The sequence below is a fragment of the Dermacentor silvarum genome, chromosome 2, assembly GCF_013339745.2.
Source record: "Dermacentor silvarum isolate Dsil-2018 chromosome 2, BIME_Dsil_1.4, whole genome shotgun sequence".
Classification (NCBI taxonomy): Eukaryota; Metazoa; Arthropoda; class Arachnida; order Ixodida; family Ixodidae; genus Dermacentor; species Dermacentor silvarum.
Window position 1 is genome coordinate 231,997,574 of NC_051155.1, and position 26,125 is coordinate 232,023,698.

The 26,125-nt window shown below is 45.7% G+C and overlaps 1 protein-coding gene across 1 annotated transcript in view; it reads left to right on the forward strand.

The window, feature by feature from the left end:
• The window catches only part of LOC119440746 (uncharacterized), a 29,402-nt gene extending 4,457 nt beyond the window's left edge, over positions 1 to 24,945 (forward strand). Inside the window, exons 2-6 of the mRNA XM_049663036.1 lie at positions 1,182 to 1,456; positions 2,709 to 3,048; positions 7,690 to 8,013; positions 19,730 to 19,979; positions 24,152 to 24,945. Coding sequence (XP_049518993.1) covers positions 1,182 to 1,456; positions 2,709 to 3,048; positions 7,690 to 8,013; positions 19,730 to 19,979; positions 24,152 to 24,945 — 1,983 coding nt within the window. The remainder of the gene's footprint in view (positions 1 to 1,181; positions 1,457 to 2,708; positions 3,049 to 7,689; positions 8,014 to 19,729; positions 19,980 to 24,151) is intronic.
• The last annotated feature ends 1,180 nt before the right edge of the window (positions 24,946 to 26,125 follow it).

Consider the following 26,125-nt stretch of genomic DNA (forward strand, 5'->3'; position numbering starts at 1 on the left):
TGCCACCGCCTTGGGCAGCGCGTTCGAAACGCGTTGAAGGCGGTGGCAAGTCAAGTTCAAGTCGAGGAGCGTTTATGAATACGGGGGTTATACTCTCTCAGCAGTGATGTGATGGCGTCGGCAAACGCGTAAACTGCTGCGTAAGACGCTGTGGCCTCTCCCCCCTACTAGAGAGTACTGCACGTTTCTAACGCGTTTGTGCTAGCGTCCCCTTAAGCGGGAGATGGTGCAATTATAGTGAAGGGCGCTGTTATAAAATAGGAATGACGTCACATATGGCGCGTGTCATTGGTGGAAGTCAATCGTTCGATTTAGTGCGGCGAGACTGGGCGAATTAGACGGAAGATTCACGGTTTACCGATGATTCCCTCCAGAGCTTCGCCCACGCATCATCATTCACCCCGTGGATATGCGGTGTTTTTTATTACAGCCACGTCGCTTCTGTGCAACATCATTTAATTTTGCGCACATAGTATAATATTTCAAAGGAATGTAGAAGAAGACGTCATTGCCAGCTTGTATCCCATATATTTTTTAGATTACGGCTATAGTTTGGTGGAGATATGGCTCAAAAACTAGTTCTTTGTTTCTAGTGACAACGAAATCAGTTAAAACGGTGCTCCGTTCACGTTATCGCCGGTGTCGCGGCAAGCCGTGAACGGTGGATGATAAGAAATAAATAAAATCAAGTGAAAGGAATTGTGAAAGGGAGTGAAAGCAGCCTTACGCTAACGTGGGGTTGACAATGCCGTTCTCTCGGACTGGGGCGCTATTGTGGACATTGTAAAATCTCTCCATATTGTCAAATTCATCATCTTGTCGCCTCTGATTGGTCCAGATGCCATCCACGGCCTCTCTGATTGGATCAAAAAGACCATCATTACAGAATTTGACGATATGGCCGAATTCGACAAAACCCAGAATAGCAGCCCTGCTGATGACCACCGATGGCGTCGGCAAATGGGCAAGCTCGCGCTTCAAAAAACAAAGTGCCGTCCTCAGGCTGCGTCCCTATCTCAGAGGACACTATCCAGATTTTCCAGCGCGAGGCTAGATTACGGAGTGGGTACATTTGCCGGTGACGCAGCTAATAAGAGGGCTATGTCAACAGAAAATGTTTCGTTGTTCGCGCTCACTTATCACTTCTCTGCCTGAGCGAACAACTGGATGCTTTCGTGCAGATCCAGGACGGCATGGCCGTCATGTCTCCGCTGGTCGGCGATTACTCGGGCGACCGGCACCAGCTGCACAAGCTGGTCACGCTGTCGCTGGCTTCGGCGGGCTCATTCGTGCTGCTGCTGGCCATCTTCCCGCTGCTGGTGGGTACCACGGCTCGCCGCTCGGACGAGTCCTGGTACGCGTCCGTCGACGCCGGCGACACGAACTCCTCGTTCGGCAATGGGCTGCGACGCTCACTCGACTACGCGGCTGCCAAGCCCTGCGACGACTTTTACGCGTACGTATAGCTGAGCTATAAGGTGAGCGTGTAACGGACTCTGAGAGGCTGAGAATCGCATTTTTGAAGATTTCTGAGCGTCCACTGTCAGCGATTGAGGACACGTTTGAGTGAGTGAGTGAGTGAGTGAGTGAGTGAGTGAGTGAGTGAGTGAGTGAGTGAGTGAGTGAGTGAGTGAGTGAGTGAGTGAGCGAGTGATTAAGTGAGTGAGCGAGCGAGCGAGCGAGTGATTAAGTGAGTGAGTGAGTGAGTGAGCGTGAGAGTATGATATGGCATGGATTAGTGACCAAATGTATGATGTAGTGATTACAAAGCGTTGAGGTCAATCGTTTGCAGAAGACACCGCATCTCGTTCAAGGCGGACACCTGAACTATTCCACTGCTCTAAGAGCCACAGAAACTCGGTATTTCTAGGTGGTATACTTCTCAAAGACCTACCAAGCCCAATGTTAAACTTTGCGATCTCCCGAGAAGAGGCGCTTTTTTTTCCAACATAGCCTATCGCCAGTGAGGTCTGGTTGAGATAGTCATTCAATTATTTATTAAGCATTAGTGTAGCTGTTTCTCTGTACCCCTTCCCTTTCATGCTAACGGCAACATAGATGCGTAAGACTAGCATACTATAGGGGAAATGTACTAGGAAAGATGTGTGTCGCAAAACTGGAATGCGTACAAGAGAGCATTAGAGCTGGTGGTGGCAACTTGTGACACAACGTTCGACCGAAGCTCACAGAGGTGTTATTGCAATGTCCAACTGTATTCCACTTATCTGCTGATGCACACATGTCGAGAACGGCGTCATCATCACAAATGTTTTTGTGTCTTCTCTTCTCTGCGCAACACAAGAACATGCATAACGCGTTATGGTGCATCACAACGTCACAAGTCACCTAAACTGGAGCTGCTGCCTTCCGTGTGCGCTTTCCGTAGACGAATATGCAGTACGTCTCCGTTTTGCTGAAGCTCCTACTTGTCATGGGCATGCTCGGTAACATCCGCAATGTGATACAGTTGTATTGCTGAGGCGCAAAACTGGCTCTCGGCGTGAACGACACGACATTTTCAAAGGGGACCTTACTCTACGATCGTTTGCAGCAATACACTGAGTAGCAAAGTAATGGAATTTATTTCGGTAGCCCGCTGGAAATCCCGCAGGATTTGCCTTTTCTTTGGTTTTAATGAGAAAATTCTGTCAGTCTTACCCTTTATATTGACGAACGCGTTGCTGCGCGACTGCTCAATGGTCGTGCAGGTTCGTATGCGGCCACTGGCCCCGTGCGTTCCCGCAGCTGGCGCACCAGTTTCACCTGCTCGACAACCACGTCAGGGTGGCGGCACTAAGGCGCGTCGCGGCGCTCGCTTGGGGCGCCGTCAACATGACGGTGACCGAGAAGGTGGGCCGTGCCCTGGTCACCTGCCTGGCCGAGCACGAGTCCGAGCACGACCACAGCAACGTGGTGGCGCAGCTGCTGCACTCGCTGGGCGTCGACTGGCCTTCGCTGAGGGCGGTCGCCAACCGGACGCGCACCTTCAACTTCCTCCAGGTCTTCCTCACGCTGTCGCAGAACATGGGCCTGCCCCTCTTCTTCCAGGTGGGTGTGCGTTGCTCGTCACAGCCTCACGTCTGCCGTTCTGAGCTCAAGTTTCGAGTAAACGTAAGCCTAAACCACAAGGCAAACTGTAGCCTATAGGCAATGGAGGCGCTGTTACGTTGATGAAATTCAACTGTTGAAAAGATGCGTAAGGAGAAAGCAGTGAATGATTGCGCTTCTTGCCTGAATTTTCACACGAGTGTAATAGGATGCCATATAAAGGAATGCTCCGGCTTACGTTGTTGAAGAGCGCGTGGTCAGTTTCAGAAATAGCTGACCTAAATCTAGCGGCTATATTGGCCCGGCGTACTGCAAGACGTAAGCAGAGTTTGGTTCTTGGCATTCGCAAGGTTGCTAACTCTACCCTTGGGTGCACTAATGCACATGTGTCTGCCACATCTAGCGTTTTCAAAAACCAATGTAGCTGCAAGTTGAAATTAAATGGAAGTCACTTAGGTTATTCAGTGAGCTCTCAAAGTTGCTCTAAAGTTGCTCTTAAGGCTGGAGCAATACAAGAGCGCAGCGAAAGGTTTCTCGTGTTTGACTGAAGAACACAAACGGGATCAGAAGGTTGAGTATCACGCATTATGTGTGCATATCTCCAAAAGATACGTTTTGGACTCTGGACGCGCATGTATACATCTTGCTCACCTAATCATTTTGCCAACAGTACTGGCTTGTTTTTGTAAGGACAGCATGGTATTGTTTTTCTCTCCCCACATGCCGTGGTAGATATGCGATGATATTTCAATTTACAAGTGACCGAAGGTAATAATATTTGCAATGAATTCTGCGTGCCATTGAATTGAAGAAAAGGACTTGAATAGTAATTATTGTGATACTCAGTCCACGTCATTAGAACTTAATTAAATAGTAAAACCGAACTCAGGTACATTGCGACCGAGCTCAGAGTAAAAGTTCTGTGCGAACAAGCCCACATGAGCCTAAATATAAATTGGCTGGCGAAATTCACTACTGATAAATGCTTAAAAGAATTGAAAAAAAAAACAACGAAAAAAAAACAAGCAACGACGTCGAGTGTCTGGGAACAAAATCAAGGAGACAAAGGGGTGCATATTACTGTTGAATTTTTTGATATTTTGTATCTCTATTGCTAGTGAGGAGCGTTCATGCGGAGTGCACGGGCGCCAAGCTTGAAATTAATATTGTATGCTAATCAGTTCTTAACCGCGGCCATGCGTTCCTGCGGAGAAAGCTGTGAGCACTTCACCTGTTTCTCCATTTCACCCTCGGCCATGACGACGCACCCACGCTTAAAACTTTAATGGAAATGAAACGCCGCGTTAGATTATTCGCGCGTATTGCACTCGGCCATTGCGAAATTAGGAACGTTCACCCAGCGCAACTTGAATTCGTTCTTGCTTTTGTTATTCGCTTTTGAAGGCTCATTTTCATTGTTAAGATCCAAAAGTAAAAAAAAAAAAAAAGAGTAGTTTCTTCTCACTTTCTGGAGGATCCAGTGCGGCAAGGCATAAGAAGGAACTTCTGAAACGGCTCCTTGTGATGTCAAGTGGGGACATTATGCAAGCGAAGATGCACTTTCTAATAAAGTCTTCTTCCCGCGCTGGGAATTCTCTCACGGCATGCGCTCTCGGCTGGCACGGTTTAAGCCATCCTCGCCATCGTGAGCGGAGTTTCGTCTTAAACCATGCGTGCGCTGTCAGATGCACGAAATGCTGCTGGTTGTCTAGTATTTATTCAAGTAGCATAAGCACGAGAGACTCTAAGCTTTATTCTTCTCATCTAATCTAAGATAGTCTTTCATAAAAGCACTACTTTTCAACAGGGATACGACTTTTGTTCCGGTCCCGTGTGTCATGTTAAAGGAGCCCTAAGACACATTTACACAAATTTAAGCAACACGCTGGATTAAGTGCGATGTCTTTCGGGAAAAATATGTCCGGATGAATTTTGTAAAATGACTTAATAGGGATGAAGATATTAGAAGTGAAATGTTTACATAACACCGTATAGTTTCTCAACTTATCGGTTCTCTTCTGCTGAGGCTTCTGAGGCGGCGCCAATGCGAGTCGATGCCAAGTATTGAGCCTTACTCAGAAAAAATCGAACTAGGAAGCTGTAATTGCCACACTATTCTGCATATTCCCCCAGGAAGTCAATTCGCTTGCGATATCTATCGTGCACCTTCTTAAGTCTCTGCAAATAAAATTCTTCTACCTGCAGGTGCAACCACTCGTTTTCAGCATTAGTCGCCTCTAGAACACTCGCAAATCGTTGTTTCCCTAGGTGATTTTTGAAATTAGGTAAAATACTATAATTAGAAGCAGCCAGGTCGGGATAATCGCTTGAATGGGGCATCATTTGAAAGCCTAAGGAGATCAGTTTCGCCATTTTTTGACTAGCAGTGTGTGACGAGGCTTTGTCATGCAAGAGGGCGACACCTTTTGACAGTTTTCCTCGGCGTTTTTCATTGATTTTTTCTGCCTCAGGTTTATCAATAAAGCACATCAATACTCTGCGTTAATGGTTTACATAAGAACTGAAAGCCGGGCGAGTTGGTGTGGATTCATTATTGACTGTAGTGAAAAAAAAAAAAGACAACGGACATGAAAGAAGTGAACTCAGAGTGCTGGAATGGCTGAGCCCAGTTGGATGTAGTCCACCAGCATAACTTCCTTCTTATCCCCCCCCCCCCCCCCCCCAAAAAAAAAAAAAAAAAAAAATGTCGCCACTTGCTTTGGTACCGACTTTTGCACGCAAAACTTCTGTGGTCTGGGGGAACCACTGTGCCTGCATTCCTTAGACTGGTCTTTTGTCTCGGGATCATAGCAGTGGATCTATTTTTTCAGATGTCAGAAGTTTTGGGATCCGCTCTGCAGCAACCTTTCTCATTTCCAAGTCGTCGCGAACAATGGCACCAACTCTTTCACGGGATATTTCCAGATATGTAGCAATAATTTTGATTGATATTCAGCGATACACCCTGATCATGTCATGGATGGTTTCCATGTTTACAGGTACACAGGCAGAAACATGTCTTCCACTGGGTTTCTTACTTTCAACAACGATATGACCAGTTGTAAGATTGACAACCCAACGTTTAACGGTATCATATGAAGGCCATGGTTGCTCAAAGATTGTGACATTTGATTAAGAATCTGCTTCGCAAGCTTCTCTTGGAGGAACAAGAGCTGAATTATGGTTCTATGCTCTTCCGCACTGAACGTTTATGCCGCTTCCCAGTTCGCTATTGAAAATTTAGAAAGGTATGCATGCGTGTACCCAGTAGCTAGCGTCTATGGACGATCGCGCTCCGTGTAACTTCATCGCTCACGTTGCATTAGGCGGGAAGAAAGCGGGGCTTCTTGAAAGCCGCAAGGTAGATTAAGCGATCCATTATGCGAAACTGTAAGCTCCTTTCTGCAAAAATTAAATTTAGATACTTGGGTTTTAAGTGCCAAAACCACAATACGAGTATGGTTATGATGCACGCCGTGATGTGGGACTCCGGAATGAATTTGACCACTTAGGGTTAACGCCATAACCACTGTGGGCTACCGCAGCGGGGACCCTGTTTCAAACAGTGGATTAATATTTAGCTCGCGTGTTTCCGGCAGCATTGTCTAGAGGTGGCAACGTTTCTCAGTTACCATTTATTAACAAGCGCACCGGTTGGAACTTCCCGCAATAATTTCTGTGTCTGCCTTGGTTGACTCGGTAGCTATGTCTTCTGCTAAAATTTTTGATCGCAGGTTTTATACCCTGTGGCACTTCTAAGTGTGTGGAATGGTGCGAAACGGCCTCGATCGTGTTAGTATTTCACTGCGCGTTAAGAAAATCGAGTAGGTCAAAATGAACCTACCTATGCTTTACATACGCCATCCCTTGATATCAAAGTTCGAATACATTGTACTCTGTGAATCAATTTTCAGCGTAATTGTCACAGAGCGGCATAGTTTCGAGTCATCGACACGCCGATTAACGGCCGCCAAAAACGTCGTGTTCCCACGGTGCGGCATATAGTTTCGTATACAACATTTCTGCGCGTTGCTGGTGCTGCTGCATGTCCAAGTTTATACAGCTGATAAAAATACTACCCTCACTCTGTATAGCTCGCTTCTTCTTTCTGAGGTTTTACGTGCCAAAACCAGTTCTGATTATGAGGCATGCCGTAGTGGAGGGTTCCGGATTAATTTCGACCACCTGGGGTTCTTTAACGTGCACTACAACGCAAGTACACGGGCTATATACACGGGCCGTATAACTCGCTACTAATTTGCTATCGCAATTGATGCTTCATCTTTCGGGTGAAACTGCAACAATTTTTTTCCCCCAAGGTTTAAGCCAATTCAGCCGCCACTCAAAATGGTTAAAATAATGACATGTAGCATAAAAGGTACTTTGCTAAAAAGAGTCGTACTTGTAATCGTATTATTAAGATATATGATATTCCGAATTGTCACCGAATTCTCCCTATTATTTTTCTTAAGGAAACGTAAGAGCAAGGCAGGTCGCGTCGCCTACTTGAGTGGCCTAGTCATTTGCTAGGCTGGATTTATCTGGTCGTCCTGCTGTGTGGTCTGGTTATAGAGCTGCATGGCCAGTGGAGCTCGCCCCTTTCCGGCTAAGCGCGTCTTTCTTGGTGCCGCACACGTGCAGTTTCTTCCCGAGCTGGACCTTCGGCATCCCAACCGGACGGTGCTGACGTTGTCGCCGGGCTGGCTGCAGGCGTCACTGGCAGACAATGGGAGCATCTCCAGTGCGTTGTTTCTCGCCGCCGTCTACGGCCGTGACGACTTGTCTCAGCGGCTCCAGAACGTGCACCGACGCGTAGAGCTGGCCGCGGCAGCCCTCCACCAAAACGCGCACCACCAGGCGCCCTTTTACACCACGGTGGAAGGCGTGGGCGGCTTCAGCAGGTACCTGCCGTCTGCCGAAGTTCTGCTGGCCATGATTAATCTCAACTTCCGCGAAAAGAACCAGGTGAGCATTACCCCATTCCCGGGACGAGGTTCCACGGAGGCATGTTAGTTGATGCTACACTGCGCCAGCCTGCAGTAGAAAGTGTCAAATGATGTATCTCAACATCGGAACTATATCTTGCCATTTGGACCTATAAGAGTAGCACAAGAGCAGCGAACATAACTAGGCAGTGACTCTAACAGGCGGCTCTAACAGATGGCTGTAGTGGCGTTTTGAGGTGGCGGTTATCAGCGCTGAGAAAAAAATATATATATACAGGAACACTAGACGCTTCCTTATTTTGGGGCAAAATCCATGTCGTAATAGGCATATGATATGGTTTTTGTGCGAGCTTGCTCAATTCGGGGGTGCAATTCTGCACACTGTCAAATTCCGTCATGTAGACATTTTCAGCCAATCAGAGAGGCCATAGCAGCCCCGTGAGCCAATCTAAACTGACAAGATGGTGGATTCGATAATATGGTGGAAGTTTATAGTGCCCAGTATAGCACCCTGGCATGCAGGCGAACGGCGATGACAACAGCACACGCTATAGTGGCTCGCACAGCTAGAGGAGTCATCGCTGTCTGCCTGCACTATGGTGGCTAGAAGCGGAGGTGGGAGTATCGCGGGGGGCAGCGCGCGGCGCCGAGTGTACTAGTAATACACGATGACAGTAGGAGGTGCTAGAGAACATAAAACTTAAATTTATACAGGCGGAGTGCGAGCGTTGGTTAGAGAGGATGGAAAATCAATGGCATACTTTAGACGAGGGAAGAAAGAAATCAGGAAGGAAATGTTCTATAAAAAGCTCAAGAGGCAGCGCACTTCTTTTTGAGGCTAGGTCGGGCTCTCTGAGAACGCGAAGTTATAAGAGGAGATTTACCCAAGATAATTACTAGTGTGTGGAATGCGGAAAACCTTCGGAAACCATTACACATACTTTGTTGAAATGCCAGGGTATACATCCAGTAGTAAATATAGAGTTAGTCTTCAGAAAGCTTTGGGATTTAGAGACGGTACCGAAGGGATAAACATTGGCGCGTTAAGCGTAGGTAAGAGACAATTGGAGGATTGGTTCGCATAAGAAGAGAGGGTGACGTGAAATAAAAACATGTAACCGCAGACTAGAACAATGCTATACAGAAAAAGGTAGAAATTAGAAACATTTGACATTAAAATAACAAACACTGAAACATTAGACTTGAGTATAGTGCCCCCCCCCCCCCCCCCCCCTAGTTTCTTTCTTAACAAAACGTCGTTTTATGCAGTGAAGCACAAAAGTAACTGGAGCGCCGCTGCATTTTCCCGCAAAGTTAGGGGATTATCTCCAAACTTATGTCATCCTGCGAATTCGTCCCGTACAAAGTGAATTTGCCTTGCGAACTCCATGGCTAGAATTTGCAAATTGAAATATGCGCCATTAGATAATTAGTTAAAATATAATTAGTGATTTTTTGTTAATTAGTCCATTATGCATGTAACTTTTTTTTGTGCAAGTGACGCCCGCCTCTTCGGGTATAGACCAGCTCAGGAACAAGAATTCTGCTATCTGCCACAGGCAACCTTTAAAAAATTTTGAAAGTTTCAGCTGAAACTCCCTGTATATTGATTCAATGCTAACGCAACACCGTCGACAGTCATTGTGAGATGGCTTCTGCCTAAATTTTTCTTGACTAGACCATCTTGAGTTAGTTGGTACATTTTTGGTGAATGAAGCTCGGATCTGTAAATAGCAGTAGGTAAACGTACTCGGCGCGCAACTTAACGGTACAAGCAGATTCATACGAAGGACAGCAAACACCTTAACCTGCTCCTATTCGCAGTTTTGAGCTCCTTCAAAGCGTCATCGAAGCGTCATCCAACTGCTAGGCATATACTCGCTTAATCTGAGTTTTTGGATGGCTGGAAGTCGTGATCTCGCTGCAAATGATGGACGTTCCTGTCTATATTTTATATGTGCGTCTAGTCCGCGCCGAAGGCTACAGTATCTATAAAGAAACACATGAGCTTAGCACCAAACACTGCCTAACGAAGTGAAGGGTGCTGGCTGATCAGGGATTCCTTCTACATTTGAAATTTTGTAAATAAGGAACCAGTTGTGTATTCTTACCAATGTATGGCTGTTAGACGAATAGTAATTAACAAGGCGACTCTCATTTCAAAGGAAATGGCCACAGAACTAGGCAGAAAGGTACATGGCATCAACAGCACTGGCTTATCCTCTGCTGGTGTACAGCAAAAGAAAAAAAAAGAATAAAAACACTATATATATACACGCTGTGCCCTTTTGCTTACTTCCACGCATGTACACGCCTCAAAATATTCACAAGCTGTATTTGGCAATATGATAATGAAAAAAAAAAAAAACAAGAAAAAATGCAAGCAGCTCATGTTTTGACGCCCACACATGCATCTATGTTGATTATCTGATAGTGCGTACGCTTCTTCGCGCCTAATTTAACAGTGCGGGCCAAACTTTTCTTAACTTTTGTTCCTGCCATCGCTGTTTTAACAACAATATTATGACATCGTATACTTCGTATGACATAATATGACAAAAAGATGGGATAAAACGGTTCAGTTCCATCATATTGTTAGCGAGTATTCTACCCACCGTTGGACTGAGATAATAAAAATTTTATTCTGCCGAACACGGCACCGATGTTTCAGCTCCTAAACACGGTCATTTATCTCCATATGGACACCACAAACGTGAAAGACGCAGTCATAAGTTTTTCTAACTTGCTTAAAGAAAGTTGCACGGTTTAAGTGCTTCATAGTTATTCCAGTGCCGCTTTCCTGATTCGTCATCCTCATTTTTTAGTCGACGTGGGAAACTGAACAATGTTTCAGTTTTGTGATGTGTGAAAAATTATATGGTCTCTGGACTGCTCATTGTTATGGAAGATGACGCCTTTACTTTGTTTAATTGCCTTCCGCGGTTCTGCGCTCAGCTAAATGCACTTGCACAGTAAGAATTTGTGCGAATAAAACGTGCTTTGGTGGTGGTAATGTCACGCAGCTCATGAGTCTGTCATTTTTAGCGGGACAAACTTACTGTTATGCCAAACCTGCGTTACTGCCGTCTTTAATCTTGCGGAAGACAGGTTCCTCGCATCGCACTCCATAATTGCTATGTTGCGAGTGTACTGCACGTTGTGTGCCGTGACGTGCTGGGGGATCCCACACGTTGTGTGCCGTGAGTGTGTGGGATCCCACATTCTTCTCTTTATCACGGCTAACTAGCATGAAAGAAAACTCCCGATTTACTTTCGAGAGGGCGTTATGTACCGGATCTTTGCAAAGAATTGAAAAAGCACTACGTGGCCCGTATTCTTCAGCACGACTGCTACATATTGTAGCAACATGGGATCAACGAGGGCACGGAGCAGCATCAACAAGGACACCTTATCAATTGTCAACAAAACCAACAACGTCTTCTTCGTCTCTACGCTTAACCTAAACGCCCGCGCTACTTCAACCTCGTCCCCACTGACACATACCCGCGGCAATATAGTTGTTCCATTGGCTCCTCCCGTAGAAAAAAAAAATCATCGTCCCGATCACAGAGGCTTGGCAAACTGCGATGAAGAAAAAAAAAACAAAAACCTGCACAGTCTTGTCAGTCTTCATAGTACGGCTTCATACGAAGCATGTGAACGACCTCGGGTAAATGCCGTCGGCGCTTTGAACAGTGAGAGCCCTCCCGAACGACTTCGTAGGTGACGTCACTGATGCGTCGAAGAACCATGTAGGGCCCGAAGTATCTGCGCAGGAGCTTTTCAGAGAGCCCACGCCGACGAATACGTGTCCAGACCCACACTTTGTCGCCGATGTTGTATGTTACGGGTTTGTGCCGACCGAAGATTGTAGCGTCTGGCGTCACAGTCCTGTTGTTCGTGGATTCGCCAACGCTCGAGCTGCCTAGCTGCTTCTGTTCGCTGTGTGATGTCTTCAGCACCCGTCTCGTTGTCATCAAATTCATGAGGGAGCATTGCGTCTAATGTTGTCGTAACCTCATGGCCGTACACGAGGCTGAAGGGTGTCTTGCGAGTGGTCTCTTGACGAGCCGTATTGTAAGCGAAGGTGACATAGGGTAAAACCTCGTCCCAGTTCTTGTGCTCTACATCGACGTACATGCTTATCATGTCAGCCAGTGTTCTGTTGAGTCGTTACGTCAGCCCGTTTGTTTGAGGGTGATAGGACGTGGTCTTCCGGTGGGCGGCACCACTTAAACGGAGAACGATGTCCAAAAACTTGGCCATGAATGCAGTACCTCTGTAGGTGATGACTACGGCGGGAGCGCCATGTCTTAAATGGCGGCTATGTACACCACATTTCTGGCAAAAAATAAGGACATGATGCGAAGAACGTGAGCCTAATAATACCGTAATATCGTTGCGCTTTCTATAGCGCTTGCACGTATATATTCTCATGCAGGAATGTGTACGTTGGCAGAGTACCTTATAGATTTGAATGACTTTCCTGCTACATTTCCTTCAAGCTATTTTATGATGAACTTCAGTTTTAGTTTTTTAAGACTGAATTCTAACCTATACCTTTACTGAAGACGGTAGTGCAAGGAATATCGTGCAGAACATTCCGTTTGCATACCGTTGTCTTGTCTGATAAATGTGGTTTTGCCGCATATGTTACACACTTGTGGTGGTGCACGCTTTACAGGCGCACAAACTGGGTGGGAATGTTTTATATTGCTATGGAAAAGATTGACAAAGAGCGTTCTAGGACTTTTGATGGTCGGCGCAGGCGAGTCTTTAAATTGCCTAAAGAAACAGTTTCATGAACAGTGATTGAGTGAGCTTGTTTGTGTGCAGCCAGTCTTGCCTACGCATGGCTTTGTGTATTAATGACTACTTAACCTCGGCATATCTGGTTTCCATGTCTCTTATTTTGGATAACTGCGATAGGTCATGTCGGTGAAATCGCCGAATAGTTGCCCGAATTATGCAGATCAACTCAGAACACCACGTACCATTTCGTGTACATCCCATTGTCGGATAAAAAAAGTGCAATAATGACGCTTTTAAAGTTTGCTTTCTTGCATACTTTGCATTATTGAGGCAGTGCACCCTTTACAGGCATTCAAGCTGCTGAGCGTGATGTCGCGGGATCAAATCCCGGCCACCGGCAGCCGCATTTCGATGGGGGCGTAAGGCAGAAAAAACACCCGTGTGCTTAGATTTAGGTGCACGTTAAAGAACTCCAGGTGGTCCAAATTAATCCGGAGTCCCACCACTACGGCGTGCCTCATAATCACATTGTGCTTTTGGTACGTTAAACCCCATAATTGTTTTTAGGCATTCAAGCTTTCTGAGGAGATCAAAGTTATCGCGACATGCAAGTAAATTGAGCTATTTTTCAGACTGTGTGACATGGGCAATGAATAGGAAGTAAATTATTGTCATTAACGCTAGCTAAGTGCAACTTGTAGCTCGTGCTTCACATCTGCCTGATCTAGCTTCTTGCCCCTCTGGTGAAAGCTACGCTGACTTATGATGCGTACGGGAGCTTTAATTGGTCGAAAAAATTCAGAGCTTGAGGAAGCAGCACCATGAACAGAATCGCGTTTGACATAATTTTGTGCTATAGGCTCTGAAATGCTTCACGTTTGCGATGCATCGTTCAAAGACGTTCGATCTTTTTTGTAAGTACACCGCTTGTTTTCTTTCCTGGAAAACTATTTTATCACATGCTAAAATGCATTACTTTTGGTATGTAGCACCATTTTGTCTTCGTGGTTGATTAATGCCGGAAGACACACAAAACTTGTCAACCGATATGCAATGACTAATTGACTGATTAACAAAATTTCAGTTATTGGTTAGCTATTGGTTATATGCGTAACTTAGTAGCCGGGTTCAAAGTTGTCCTTCTAGAACGAGTATCATTTGCGTACTTGGAGGTAACAAGCAATTGCCTTGTAATAATTCCTTTTTCAATTATTTGTCATATTTTTAGTCACTACCTTCTCCTGTGGCACCACCCGCCGCCGTTTTATTGCACACTCTAAACGTCAGAGAACGCTCCGAGAGATCTCCTTATTTCAGGGGTTTTACGTGCCAAAACCAGTTCTGATTGAGGCACGCCGTAGTGGAGGGCTCCGGATTAATTTTGGCCATTTGAGGTTCTTTAACGTGCACTACAACGCAAGCCGCCGCGGCGGCTCAGTCAGCTAAGGCTTTGCGCTGCTGAGCACGAGATCGCGGGATCGAATGCCGGCCGCGGCGGCCGTATTTCGATGGAGGCTGAAATGCAAAAACTCCGAGAGATCACCTACTCTCACGAAAACTGAGGAAATCTCCCAATACCACAGGTTTCTGGCGTTAATGAGCAACAGATTTTGGTGGCCATTAGCGGAAATTTATTTTCTGCTTATCAGTATTTCTCGCGACTTTACAAGCTTGCCAGATATATACGCCGAAGGTACACGCCGATGGCAAACGTTTGCAGTGTGTTGGTTTTTGGTCACTGTTAGAAGCATTTTATTGTGACCTTTCCCTTCTAAGATCAAAGATCTCCCTCCACCATAATCGCTATTAACAGGAAATGAGCTATAATAATCAAATATCTGCGTCTGGTGATGTTTCCTTTTGAAGGCAGTGCTACAAGCAATGCAAACAAAGTGCATCAAAAGGCAGGGAGTAGCGTACTCCTAATATTTTGAGCTCAAGAAGAGACTCCACTGGGCAGAGCGCCCCGAATTGTGGGAGGGGGTGCACACTCACTTGGTAATCTGTCAAAGTGAAGCTTTTTTCGCTTTCTCTCCCGGGTTTCGCGTGACTAGCTGGCTGCTATTGGATCGGTCGCAATCTCAGCGCAAGCCCAATAATTGTTAATATGTATACAAAGGTCATATGAAACTGCCCACGAAGTGGCTTATACAACAAGCCTTGTATGCTGGCCAAGTACTCGCACCTCTTTTGTGCGTAACAAAGAAATAACTTCCGATATAAACCCTGAACATATAATGTCAGCTCACAGATATCTCTAAAGCACACCGATTTGCTAATAGAATGGGTAATTATATTTTAGGAATTCTTTTTGATTCACTTTTTTTTTGCAATTTGGTGTGTGCCACTGAGGAAGTGCCCGTTCTTGGCCAATCCTCCAGAATGGGAATGTGCCACTGTGACACAAGAGGTAGAGAATCCTTAAATGTTGCTTGAGACGAGACGTACTTTTCTGTGCATACAACTGTCATCACCATACTTTCATCAACAAGCATTATACATCGCTTTCGTGCTTGTGACGTTGCGGCGTATACGTCTCACACTGAGCATCCGCCTGAATTGGAGTTTACGTTTCGGCATATCTTACGAACGATGCAGTGCATAAACGTAAAAATAGCGTGCCAATAAAGTTGTGACATATATGGTGAATATACACAAACCTTACATGAGATTACACGTTGAATTGGATGAAAGTAAACAAGAATTGACGCATTGCTGTTAGTTGTAAAACATTTTTATAGCCGCCTTACTAAATTTGGCCTGAGTAGCAATGTGGGCTTGTTGGTATGGCATCTTGATCTGAGTATATCAGTGCGATTAAGACTGGACACAAGAAGACACACAGGACACACTAGTGCCGTGTGTGTCCGGTGACTTTTTGTGTCCAGTCTTAATCGTACTAAAAACTGAGATCAAGCTTTACTAAAGCTCCACTGCATATAGATGGCAACATGTGCGTTGAATCTGCCTATTTTGAAGACAACATCGTCTGTGCTGACTTCACAAGGGTTTGGCGTAATCGGGATCCGGCTGTCCTGTAACAACTTCAAGAAGAAAGAAAAAGAAGAAGAAAGGAGAGTGAACTAAGGGTTGTGGCTAAAGAAGACAAGATTGACGCATTTGCGCGTGAAATACGATACGAATAAGATACGAAAACGCAGCATACTGTAGTGATGACCGACTTCAATGCAAAAGTGGGGGAAAAGCATGCTGGCGAGAAAGCAATTGGCAGCTATGGCGTCGATTCTAGGAACACTAGAGGAGAGATGTTGGTAGAATTCGCGGAAAGGAATAGGCTCCGAATAATGAATACTTTCTTCAGGAAGCGCAGCAACAGGAAGTGGACCTAGAAAAGCCCTAAAGGTGAAACAAGGAATGAAATAGATTTCATACTCTCTACCGATACTAGCATAGTGCAGGATGTAGAAGTGCTAGGTAGGGTAATATGCAGGGACCATAGATTAGTGAGGTCTAGGATTTTCCTCAATTTCAAGAGAGAAAGAATAACATTAGTCAAGAAGAAACAGGCTAACCTAGACGCAGTATAAGTAAAAGCAGACCAATTCAGCCTGGTGCTCGCAAACAAATATGCAGCTTTAGAAAAGGAAGATAAATACAACATAAAGGTAATGAATGAAACCGTAACTAGACTGATCTCAGAAGCAGCAATTGAAGTGGGAGGTAAGGCACCAAGGCAACCAGTAGGTAACCTCTCCCAAGTAAAAGGACCTAATAAAGAAATGTCAAAGCATGAAAGTATCAAACTCGAGAGATCAGATAGAGTTCGCTGAACTGTTAAAACTGTTCAACAGGAGGAAAATAAGGGATATTTGAAATTATAACGTGGGAAATCTTGAAGAAGTAAAATATGAATGCAGCATGAAATCAATGAGAAGAAAACTTGGAATAGGACAAGGCAAGATGCATGCGCTAAATGATAAGCAGGTTAATATCATCAGCAATTTCGATGACATAGTAAAACCTAGCGGAAGAATTCTATACTGGCCTGTACACTACCCAGAACAGCCAAGCTACTTTCATTCGAAGTAGTGATGAACAGGATACAGACGCTCCTTCTATAACTAGCGGTGAAGTTAGAAGGGCCTTGAAAGACATGACTAGGGGAAAAGCTGCTGGAGAAGATGGAATAACAGTCGATTTGATCAAAGATGGAGGAGATAGCATGCTTGAAAAGCTTGCGGCCCTTTATACGCAATGCCTCACGACTTCAAGCGTACCAGAAAGCTGGAAGAACTCCAACATTATACTCATCCATAAGAAGGGAGACGTTAAAGAATTGAAGAATTATAGACCCATTAACTTGCTTTCAGTATTGTATAAAATATTCACCAAGCTAACTTCCAATAGAATCAGGGCAACACTTGACTTCAACCAAGAGGCTGGCTTAAGGAAGGGATATTCTACGATGGATCACAACCATGTCATCATTCAGGTAACCGAGAAATCTCCGCAGTACTATCAACCTCTCTATATGGCTTTCATAAATTATGAAGCGGCATTTGACTCAGTAAAAAAAAATTATGGGGTTTTACGTGCGAAAACCACGATCTGATTGAGGCACGCCGTAGTGGGGGACTCCAGAAATTTGGACCACCTGGGGTTCTTTAACGTGCACCTAAATCTAAGTACATCGGTGCTTTCACATTTCGCCCCCATCGAAATGCGGCCGCCATGGTCGGGATTCGATCCCGCGACCTCGTGCTCAGCAGCCCAACACCATAGCCACTGAGCAACCACGGCGGGTATTTGACTCAGTAGAGATACCATCAGTCATGTAGGTATTGCGTAATCAAGGAGTCCAGGAGCCATAGGTGAAAATCTTGGCAAATATCTACAAAGGTTCCACAGCTACCTCGGTTCTCCAAAAGAAAAGTAGAAAGTTACCTATCAAGAAAGGAGGTCAGGCAAGGGGAGACAATCTCTCCAATGCTATTCACTGCATGCTTAGAATAAATATTCAAGTTCTTAAACTGGGAAGGCTTAGGAGTGAGGATCAACGGCGAATATCTCAGCAACCTTCGGTTAGCAGATGACATTGTTCTATTCAGCAACAATGGGGACGAATTACAGCAAATGATTGAGGACCTTAACGGAGAAAGTGTTAGAGTGGGGTTGAAGATTAATATGCAGAAGACAAAGATAATGTTCAATAGCTTGGCAAGAGAACAAGAATTCAGGATCGCCAGTCAGTCTGTAAAGCAGTACGTTTATCTAGGTCAATTACTCACAGTGGACCCTGATCATGAAAAAGAAATTTACAGAAAAATAAAATTGGGTTGGTGTGCATACGGCAGACATTGCCAAATCCTGACTGGGAGCTTACCACTGCCATTGAATAGAAAAGTGTACAATGAAGGTATTCTACCGGTGCTAACATATGGGGCGGTAACTGGGAGGTCAACAAAGAATCTCGAGAACAAGTTTAGGACCGCACAAACAGCGATGGAACGAAAAATGTTAGGTCTAACGTTAAGAGAGAGGAAGAGAGCGGTGTGGATAAGAAAGCAAACGGGCATAGCCGATATTCTAATTGACATTAAGAGAACAAAATGGAGCTGGGCAGGCCATGTAATGCGTAGGATGGACAACCGGTGGACCTTTAGAGTTACAGAATGGATACCAAGAGAAGGGAAGCACAGTCGCGGACGGCAGAAAACTAGGTAGGGTGATAAAGTTAGAAACTTCGCAAGCGCAAGTTGGAATCAGCTAGCGCAAGACAGGGGTAATTGAAGATCGCAGGAAGAGGGCGTCGTCATGCAGTGGACATAAATACAGGCTGATGATGACGATACGAAATGAGGGAACATTTCTTGGAAGCCTCAAAAAATGTATTTGAACGAGTAGGGTAGTATAGTACCTACCACAAATATATTACTAAAATAAACTTGAAAAAAATCCTAATGCGAGCGCAGACACTTCGAGCGCGGTGTTTAACCTTTAATGACCACTGTCGAAGTACATTTCGCCTACGGCGTTACGATGAGCGGGCGCGTCGCGGCACCCCGTGGCGGCCGCGGTATTTGCGTTACGCAGAAGATGCAGCAGACGCAACTATGCGCTGACTACGAGCAACTCTAAGTGCACAGCAGGGCTGGAGTGTGCGCTGTCGTGCTTCAGTCTGGCCTTGGTACGTGGAGCGGACCGGCTTTGCCCTGCACGGATAGTAGGCAAACACAGATTGCGCACTTTGTAGCACTCAATATAGAATTCAATACGAAGCACGTCTAGCCGGGAGCTGCCGGGAGTTAGAGCGCAGTAGCAGCCGCGTCCCTTGTAGATGCTAAACGCTATTTATCGCGAGACGCGGCAGGCATATCGTACGTGTGGTCTGGGCTTAAGTTTCGCGTAGTTCGATTCTAGTTGAGTGTTTCAGTTTAAATGAAATTAGCGAGAGCCGACGGCTACGACACCCCTGACTACGGCTTACGCTTCTTGATTGATGTCAGCAATTGGCCAGTAGCAGCCGTGTTTGGGAATCTGCTATATGACGAAAAATGGCAGCCACGAAAAGAAGTGAGGAGAAGGCTTTAGTTGAAGAGTGTTTCAGAAAAATGTGACTTCGCGTTCCGCTTGTGAGCCCCACGCGTCGCCCATTAGTGCAAAATTTCGCTGATATGTTTACAGCAGCGCATGCTATCCGCGGAATATTTTTTCTCACCTAGCTCGAGGGTTGGTTCAGGACCCCTTTGACGTGCATATAAATCTAAGTTACACGAGCGTTATTGCATTTCGCCGCCATCGAAATGCAGCCGCCGCGGCGGGATCTTATGAGCGAACTTGAGCTGAGCAGCGCAACGCCATAGCAACTGGGCTACCACAACGGGTCCTTTTTACCTACAAGCTTCGTCTGTTATCATGGAAAATGCTATCAATGTGGTCGCATGTTTTATTTCAATTTCACCATAAACGTATGGTGCAGGTTGAAGTGTCAGTGATATTGTTCCTCATCTTAATTGTGACAGGTTACCCTGACGGATGACGTCTACGTTACTGGCGGCGGTAAGTCAGCGTTCCGGTTAGCAGCCATGTTTGCAGCCGAAGTGGCCTTTGATGACGCCGAGGCCGCTGGCGCCTTCGTGAGCACGTTGCTTCTGCGATATCTGGCCGTGCCTTCCTCCGCCAAGCTGTCTTCCATGCTGCAGATGTCGAAGTACAGGTGTTTCGAGCTGGTCCAGGACGTGGCTCCACATGCTATGTCTTTGTTTCTGGCAGGTGGGTCACCTTTGAAGACAATGCCTTCCTTAGGTATAGTTACTCCTACTTTCCCGTATCGGTTATTTGGGTTTCTCGCCTTTTTTCGTGGGTCGATTCTGTAGATAGTGTAGTCTGCTCCAGTCCTGAATGTGGTGCAGTCTAGAAATGTGGGCCGTTTTCGCGGCTATGTGTAGTTTTAAAATGTGGGCCGATCACGAAGACAGTGCAGTAAAAGAATGTAAGCAATCCGACGCTCCTCCTCCTACTTTTACGCGAGGGGTGTCGCGATAGAGTGCCGTGCGCCGTGATTCAGCCAGACTCTCAACACAAATTGGCTCATGAATGCATTGTCTTTGATCTAATTTAACAAGAGGTTGAATCTTTCATCTTTTTTCTCATAGATATTTTTCGATTCTTTATTTACATGGATAGACAGAGGCGTTAGTTATTTGCTACGCATTAGTATTTTCTTCGCGTTAGCTCTAGATTTTGTGAACTTCCATTATTTATACACTGTGCGTGTTTTTTTTTGTTGAATGTTTTTACGCGGGAAGCGCACAATTATTTTGCACATAACAAGCTTGCAGGCCTGCCGCGCACATACGCAAAGTGTTCTGCACATGTACGCATCGTGTACCCCTGGAATTTCACGCATGAAGCCCTTTGCGTACGCTATGGTGAAAGTGGTAAGCTGTGTGCTCTGCATGATGGAGTGCCCCAGTTAAAGCCGCGAGAGTTGGTGCTCACATGAAAGCAAGACGCTCGCCCATCATGTGCAAGACTATTGTCTTGACCGCTCGGCACTCTCTATCGTCTAGCCCTATCGGCCATTATTCAGAGCAGTCAAGCCGGCACGAATATACTACCGTTCGTGAAAAGCACAGACTGTGCGACAAACATTACGGGTTGCCATCAGAAATTCAGTTTTGTCCCACTCTATCTCTGTTTGGCGACTGATGCCACTGCGATGGCAGCGCAGATCGCATAGTCTGGGGAAAATTGTCGAGCTTTGGGGCTTATCTTGTCCCCAAACAGTATTTGTCTCATGCTGATTACACTTCCATTCTTTAACGCGGCGCTCCTGGTATTTTCAGGGCACAAACTGCGTGCGCGTAAAAGTGTGATCGACATAGCGTTCCTGGCAGAAAGGTAGAGAGCGCAGAGCGTGAAAGACAAGGAGTGTGCGCAATATTAATGACGATTATTCTTTGGGGGCAAGGTAAGCCCCAAAGGGTGATTTTCTTTTGATGCAGGGGGGACGCTTTAAATGACGAGTCTCCCCGGTGATCGTGGCAATCTCGCTTTACGTATAAGTGCGCATGTACACTCACCCACTTCGCCGCAGCGCACCTTCACATACCTTCATAGGACCGGCTGGCAAACGTTCGTGATATACCCTAGCGCGGGTGCAATAGGTTGTACAACAATGAAAGCCTAATTTGAGAGACACTACGGGATTTATAGTAGGGTGCTTGGAATACTTTTCTACTGCTTAACAGCAAGGTAGACGTTCGAATTCCCGGTCTCAGCGGACGCGTGTAAAGTGGGCGAAGGCGGAAACGCTTGTGGACCTAAGTGCTTGTTAATGGAGACAACTGGGGTCTTCAGGAGGCCAGCCAGGATGTTCCCGTCCGCGAAAAAGAATTTACCTTGGTACACTGATTTTATCCCGTATTTTCACTGACACTGGTAGTCACTGAAGCTGATGAGAGAAAGCGTCTGTGTTCATTAAATGAAGTTTCAACCAATGTGCTAGCGCACTTAGAAAAGCCTGAGGCAACAGTTAAGCACGTACTTAAGAAAGTGCAAGTTTTAAGACACGAATTTGTGTTCTTTTTTGAAGTTCATTCAGTGAAATACGAAGTTCAATACATGGTTCAGTGTGAATGCAAAAAAAAAAGAAAAGAAAAAGAAACCTGCTTTAGGCAATAGCATTGATCGTATTTTTTGTATTGAATTTCTTCTCATGTTAGCTTGTAATTACTTGTTTAACTCCGTTGCACTTCCTCTTGTTCCAAGTCACTCGCCACTGCCTAATTATCCATGCAATGTAACCTGGCAGATGGCCAATCTTATCTGATCATAGTTTCAGAGTTGTTATAATGTAAAAAAATATAGCTAAGAACGAAATAACTTCTATGTTCACAAATATATAACCAGTCTTCCGGGCCACTCAATGACTTAAGTTGCTGCCTCAAGCATTCTAAAAAAAAAATACATTTATTGCAAAGCTCACTAGTTCACTCTTAACGCGACTACGAGCTTAATCCGACAACAACATCTTTTATTAGCGTTCAGTCTTTTCACACAGTTTTTTCATAAAGGTAATAACTTCCCTGGTATTAATCTTGCTTTCCTTTCTTCATTCACAGAAGGCATCGTTCCAACGTCAAATATAGATATAGTTCATTCCGTTATTGGCAACATACGCAAGGTTTTGGAAACGAGCCTCGCTATACTTCCAGAAGCAGAGAGAAAGAATGCCTCGGCAAAGCTCCATGAGATTGAAGACGTTGTTCGTAAGTGTTCTCGACAACAACTTCACGTGGATGCTTTAACATTTTGTTTGCTTGAAATAATCAAACGTGAAGTGGTTGGAGGTTAAGCTGAGCCGCACTCTGCCTCCCTAACCCAGGAGTGAGCTTTTTCATCTAATGATTATATTAGGGGGGGAAACAAACGCCCAATTTTTTGGAGTAGTTGCTTCATATCATTAACGAAGTAAACGTAAGCGGACTTCAGTAGCTTTTCTTGCTAAATGAGATTCTACACTGCAGCTCAATTTTCTTTGTACCCTGGTTTCTATTGTTAATCAATGGCACTCAATTAAAGTTACCTAATTCAGTCCTATATAGCTCGCACAGCAGCGGCTTAATGGCGGCTTTCGACACTCACTTGCTCCCCACGGTTTTAAGCAGAAAGAAAACTGTATCAGGCTCGACGTAATCCTTTATTTTAAGCGCAGCTGTCTCTCATCGATAAAATGAAAAAAAAAAGAAAGTGTTCGCAGTGCAGGTGCGGAATAACTGCTACTTTTTCCCACCACCTTCTCTATAGACCTTCCTAATTGTTTGCTAGTCGGGAAAGTTCCTTTCGTAATCCTGATCAAAACGTCACGTTTTCGTCTTTTGTGCTGTACAGCGAAGGAAAATAGATACGACGAAGAAAAAATAACATTTGGTATGTCCACGTGCGATTGAAGGAACAAATTAAAACTCATTTTTATGTGAAGAAGAAATAGCGTACGTGCGTAAAGCTGCGTAAAGGACACATCAAAGGAACGGGGAACTTAGGGTACATGTCGCCAAGTGACCTAATTTCGCCAACCTACTGAGCTATGTCGGCAAGGGACCCGTGTACCTTTAGTCTGCTTTTTTGAAACTCCCAAGCTAAGGTACGAATGACTCAGTATTGAGCTGCGAACCTACCGCTATCTGAATGGACATCTTAAGCAACAAGACCTGTAAGAGACGGTGTTAGGCAAAACACGAAGGGGTGGGAAGTGGGCACTGCGGATTCTAAATTTTACGCCGGATGCTTTTCCCAAACTTGCATGAAAGTCTTACGGGAAATTTGCACATGCTTTTGGCCCGCTTCGTACGCTGGCCAAAATCATGTGCAACAATGTAACTGTCGGCAGACTAGGCAGCATATTGTCCTGTCGCATCCTATCATTAGCGATACTAGTGTTTTCACTGATTTTGTACGGACGTCATTGCAGTAAACAAGATCTAGTACAGCTAGCAAGGAGAAAACGTGCACAACATCACCATACGCATATCTCCAGCAGCACTGTTGCTAATTTGAATCGGACAGCAGTATGGCGAGCGTGTCAGCAAGTGAAAACTTTCTACAGAAGTAACCGTTAATGCAGTTGTGATAAGCATCCTGCAGAGGTCTAGCGACTGCACAAAAACTGCTGAAAAAACAATAATTGAATGCGAGAGCTCAGGGATGGCACAGAGAGGGTTTACAATCACCAGGACTTTGAATAGGACTTCTCGAAAGACAGGCTATTCCTCTAAAATCTACAGTTTGACAGCAAACATTGTCCTGCCCACCGTATTATGTACCGGCTGATGACTAGAAGAGATGCTTTAAGTTAATTCACGTGATACGCTCAGTTCGCTTGAAAATGCGAGAAAGATACGCGGCGATTGTGAATTATAGCCACATTCATGCCCTTTCAGAGGTGCCCGACGACTTGCACGATGAGGCTCTGCTGGAGCGGCACTATGCGTCGCTACCCGTCTTCCGGTCGCCCTTCATCCGCTCGTACCTGTCCGCGCTCAGGGGTCGCGCCGACCGGGCCAAGGCGTCGCTGCACCGTCGGGTATCGACGGCGCGCCGCATGTCACATCGGCTGCCCATGCTGGCGGCGAAACCGCTGCTGCTTCCCTTCTACGGCCTGCTGTTCGTGCCCGTCGCGTCCATGTTGCCACCCATCTTGGTGCGCGAATCGCCGGAAGCGACATACGCCGGACTGGGCCACCTCGTGGCTCGCGAGCTCGTCTCCGCGTTGCATCTATCGGCTTCGGAAGCGGCTCGCAATGGGCTTTTAGTCAACAGGCGTTTCGCTGCGGCTGTATCCAACACCATCACTTGCCTCCACCAATCGCCGTCGCCATCTCAGGCACGCCGTCAAGTAGGAGCAGCAGCGCACCAGCGAATTGAAGAGGTGTACGCGGACGTTGTGGGTCTGCAAGCGGCGATGCGCGCGCTCCGCGCGGCAACTCCGAGCTACAGGCCGCTGGAGAAGACAGCGGTGATTCAGGACTGGACGAGCGCGCAGCTCTTTTACCTGAGCGCCTGTTTCAAGTGGTGCGCGTTCGATACCAACGAGGTGGTAGGCACCGTGGGCTCGCACCGCGAGCGCTGCAATCTGCCCGTCGCCGAGGAGCCTGGTTTTCTGGCGGCCTTCAACTGCAGCGCCAATTCGAAAATGGCTCGCGAGCGCAAGGGTTGCTTCCGGCACGCCTTGTAGACCACCCTTTCTAAACCCCTACCGACCCAAGGCTGACTTATTATTAATCGTAATAACGTGAAATAAATGCGCAAGGACATGCTCACAGGAGCGTGACAAAATTCAAGTCCGTGCTGGCCACGGAATGATCGCAGTGCGCTAAAGAGTAACAGGCCACAACCGAAAACACAGACTATAAACCCTAGACGCAATACAGTATGCTGTTGAGCAAAACTTGCACGAAAATGTAATACTAGACGCTACGGAGAAGCGGGCTTATTTTGGTTTATTTAAAATTTATGACGAGGCTGGCATTTCAGTCTTCGATAGTGGTTTCGGTAGTAGGAGTTGCGTTGGCGTTGCGTTATGGCGTGGTCTTTCAGCTGTTGCAGTTTAGTTTATGCGTAATGAAAACTAATACCACGGCTCCCGGAGAAAAAGAAAAATAACAAACGGCCAGCTCATTAGAACCGTGAAACTGCGTACCTTACGCAAATATATTACCGTACTTCATCACTCCGTTTACATTGTGCTAGTGGTCCTACGATACATTTTCTGGCACATTCAGTGCGCTGAAGCTATTTTAAATGCATAATGATGAACAACAGCAAACTATTTTTGGTTTAGCGGCAAATAATTGCTTCAAGTAGCACAGAAAGTATTCAACATCTATACATGTCTCTGTTTCTTAATTATATATTGCCTGAGCTCGAAGCCAGTGCACTGCCTCCATCAGCTCGGCAATACTTGAACAAGCAAATGTATCTTCTTTGGCAGACGGGAACGCTGATCATGTCTCAGATCCTCGGTTCTTGCACGAAAGCTCTATACCATGATGATGATTTATTGGCATCCCCTTTGAAACGAGGTGGCGACAAATAGTCACCTAGCCTGCTTGATTTAATCAAGTATACTACATATGTTCTTTATCTAGCAATTTTTTATACCCTCTCATTATCTTTCTTTTTCAAAAATTTAGCTTGTACCACTGCCTATGATACACAAGCTCATCTACGCGCCTCCTAGCCCTGCGCGCGCTGTCAGAAACCGGGCTGTGTGACATGGCACCCAAACGCGTCTGCTCCGCACATTCTGTATTGCAAGAGAAGGTTTTTTGTTCTTGAAAGCACGATTTTTCGAGCATATACCTTAGTGTTACACATGGGACGCCAAGATTAATAAACGTAAGCTGCCAAGAATT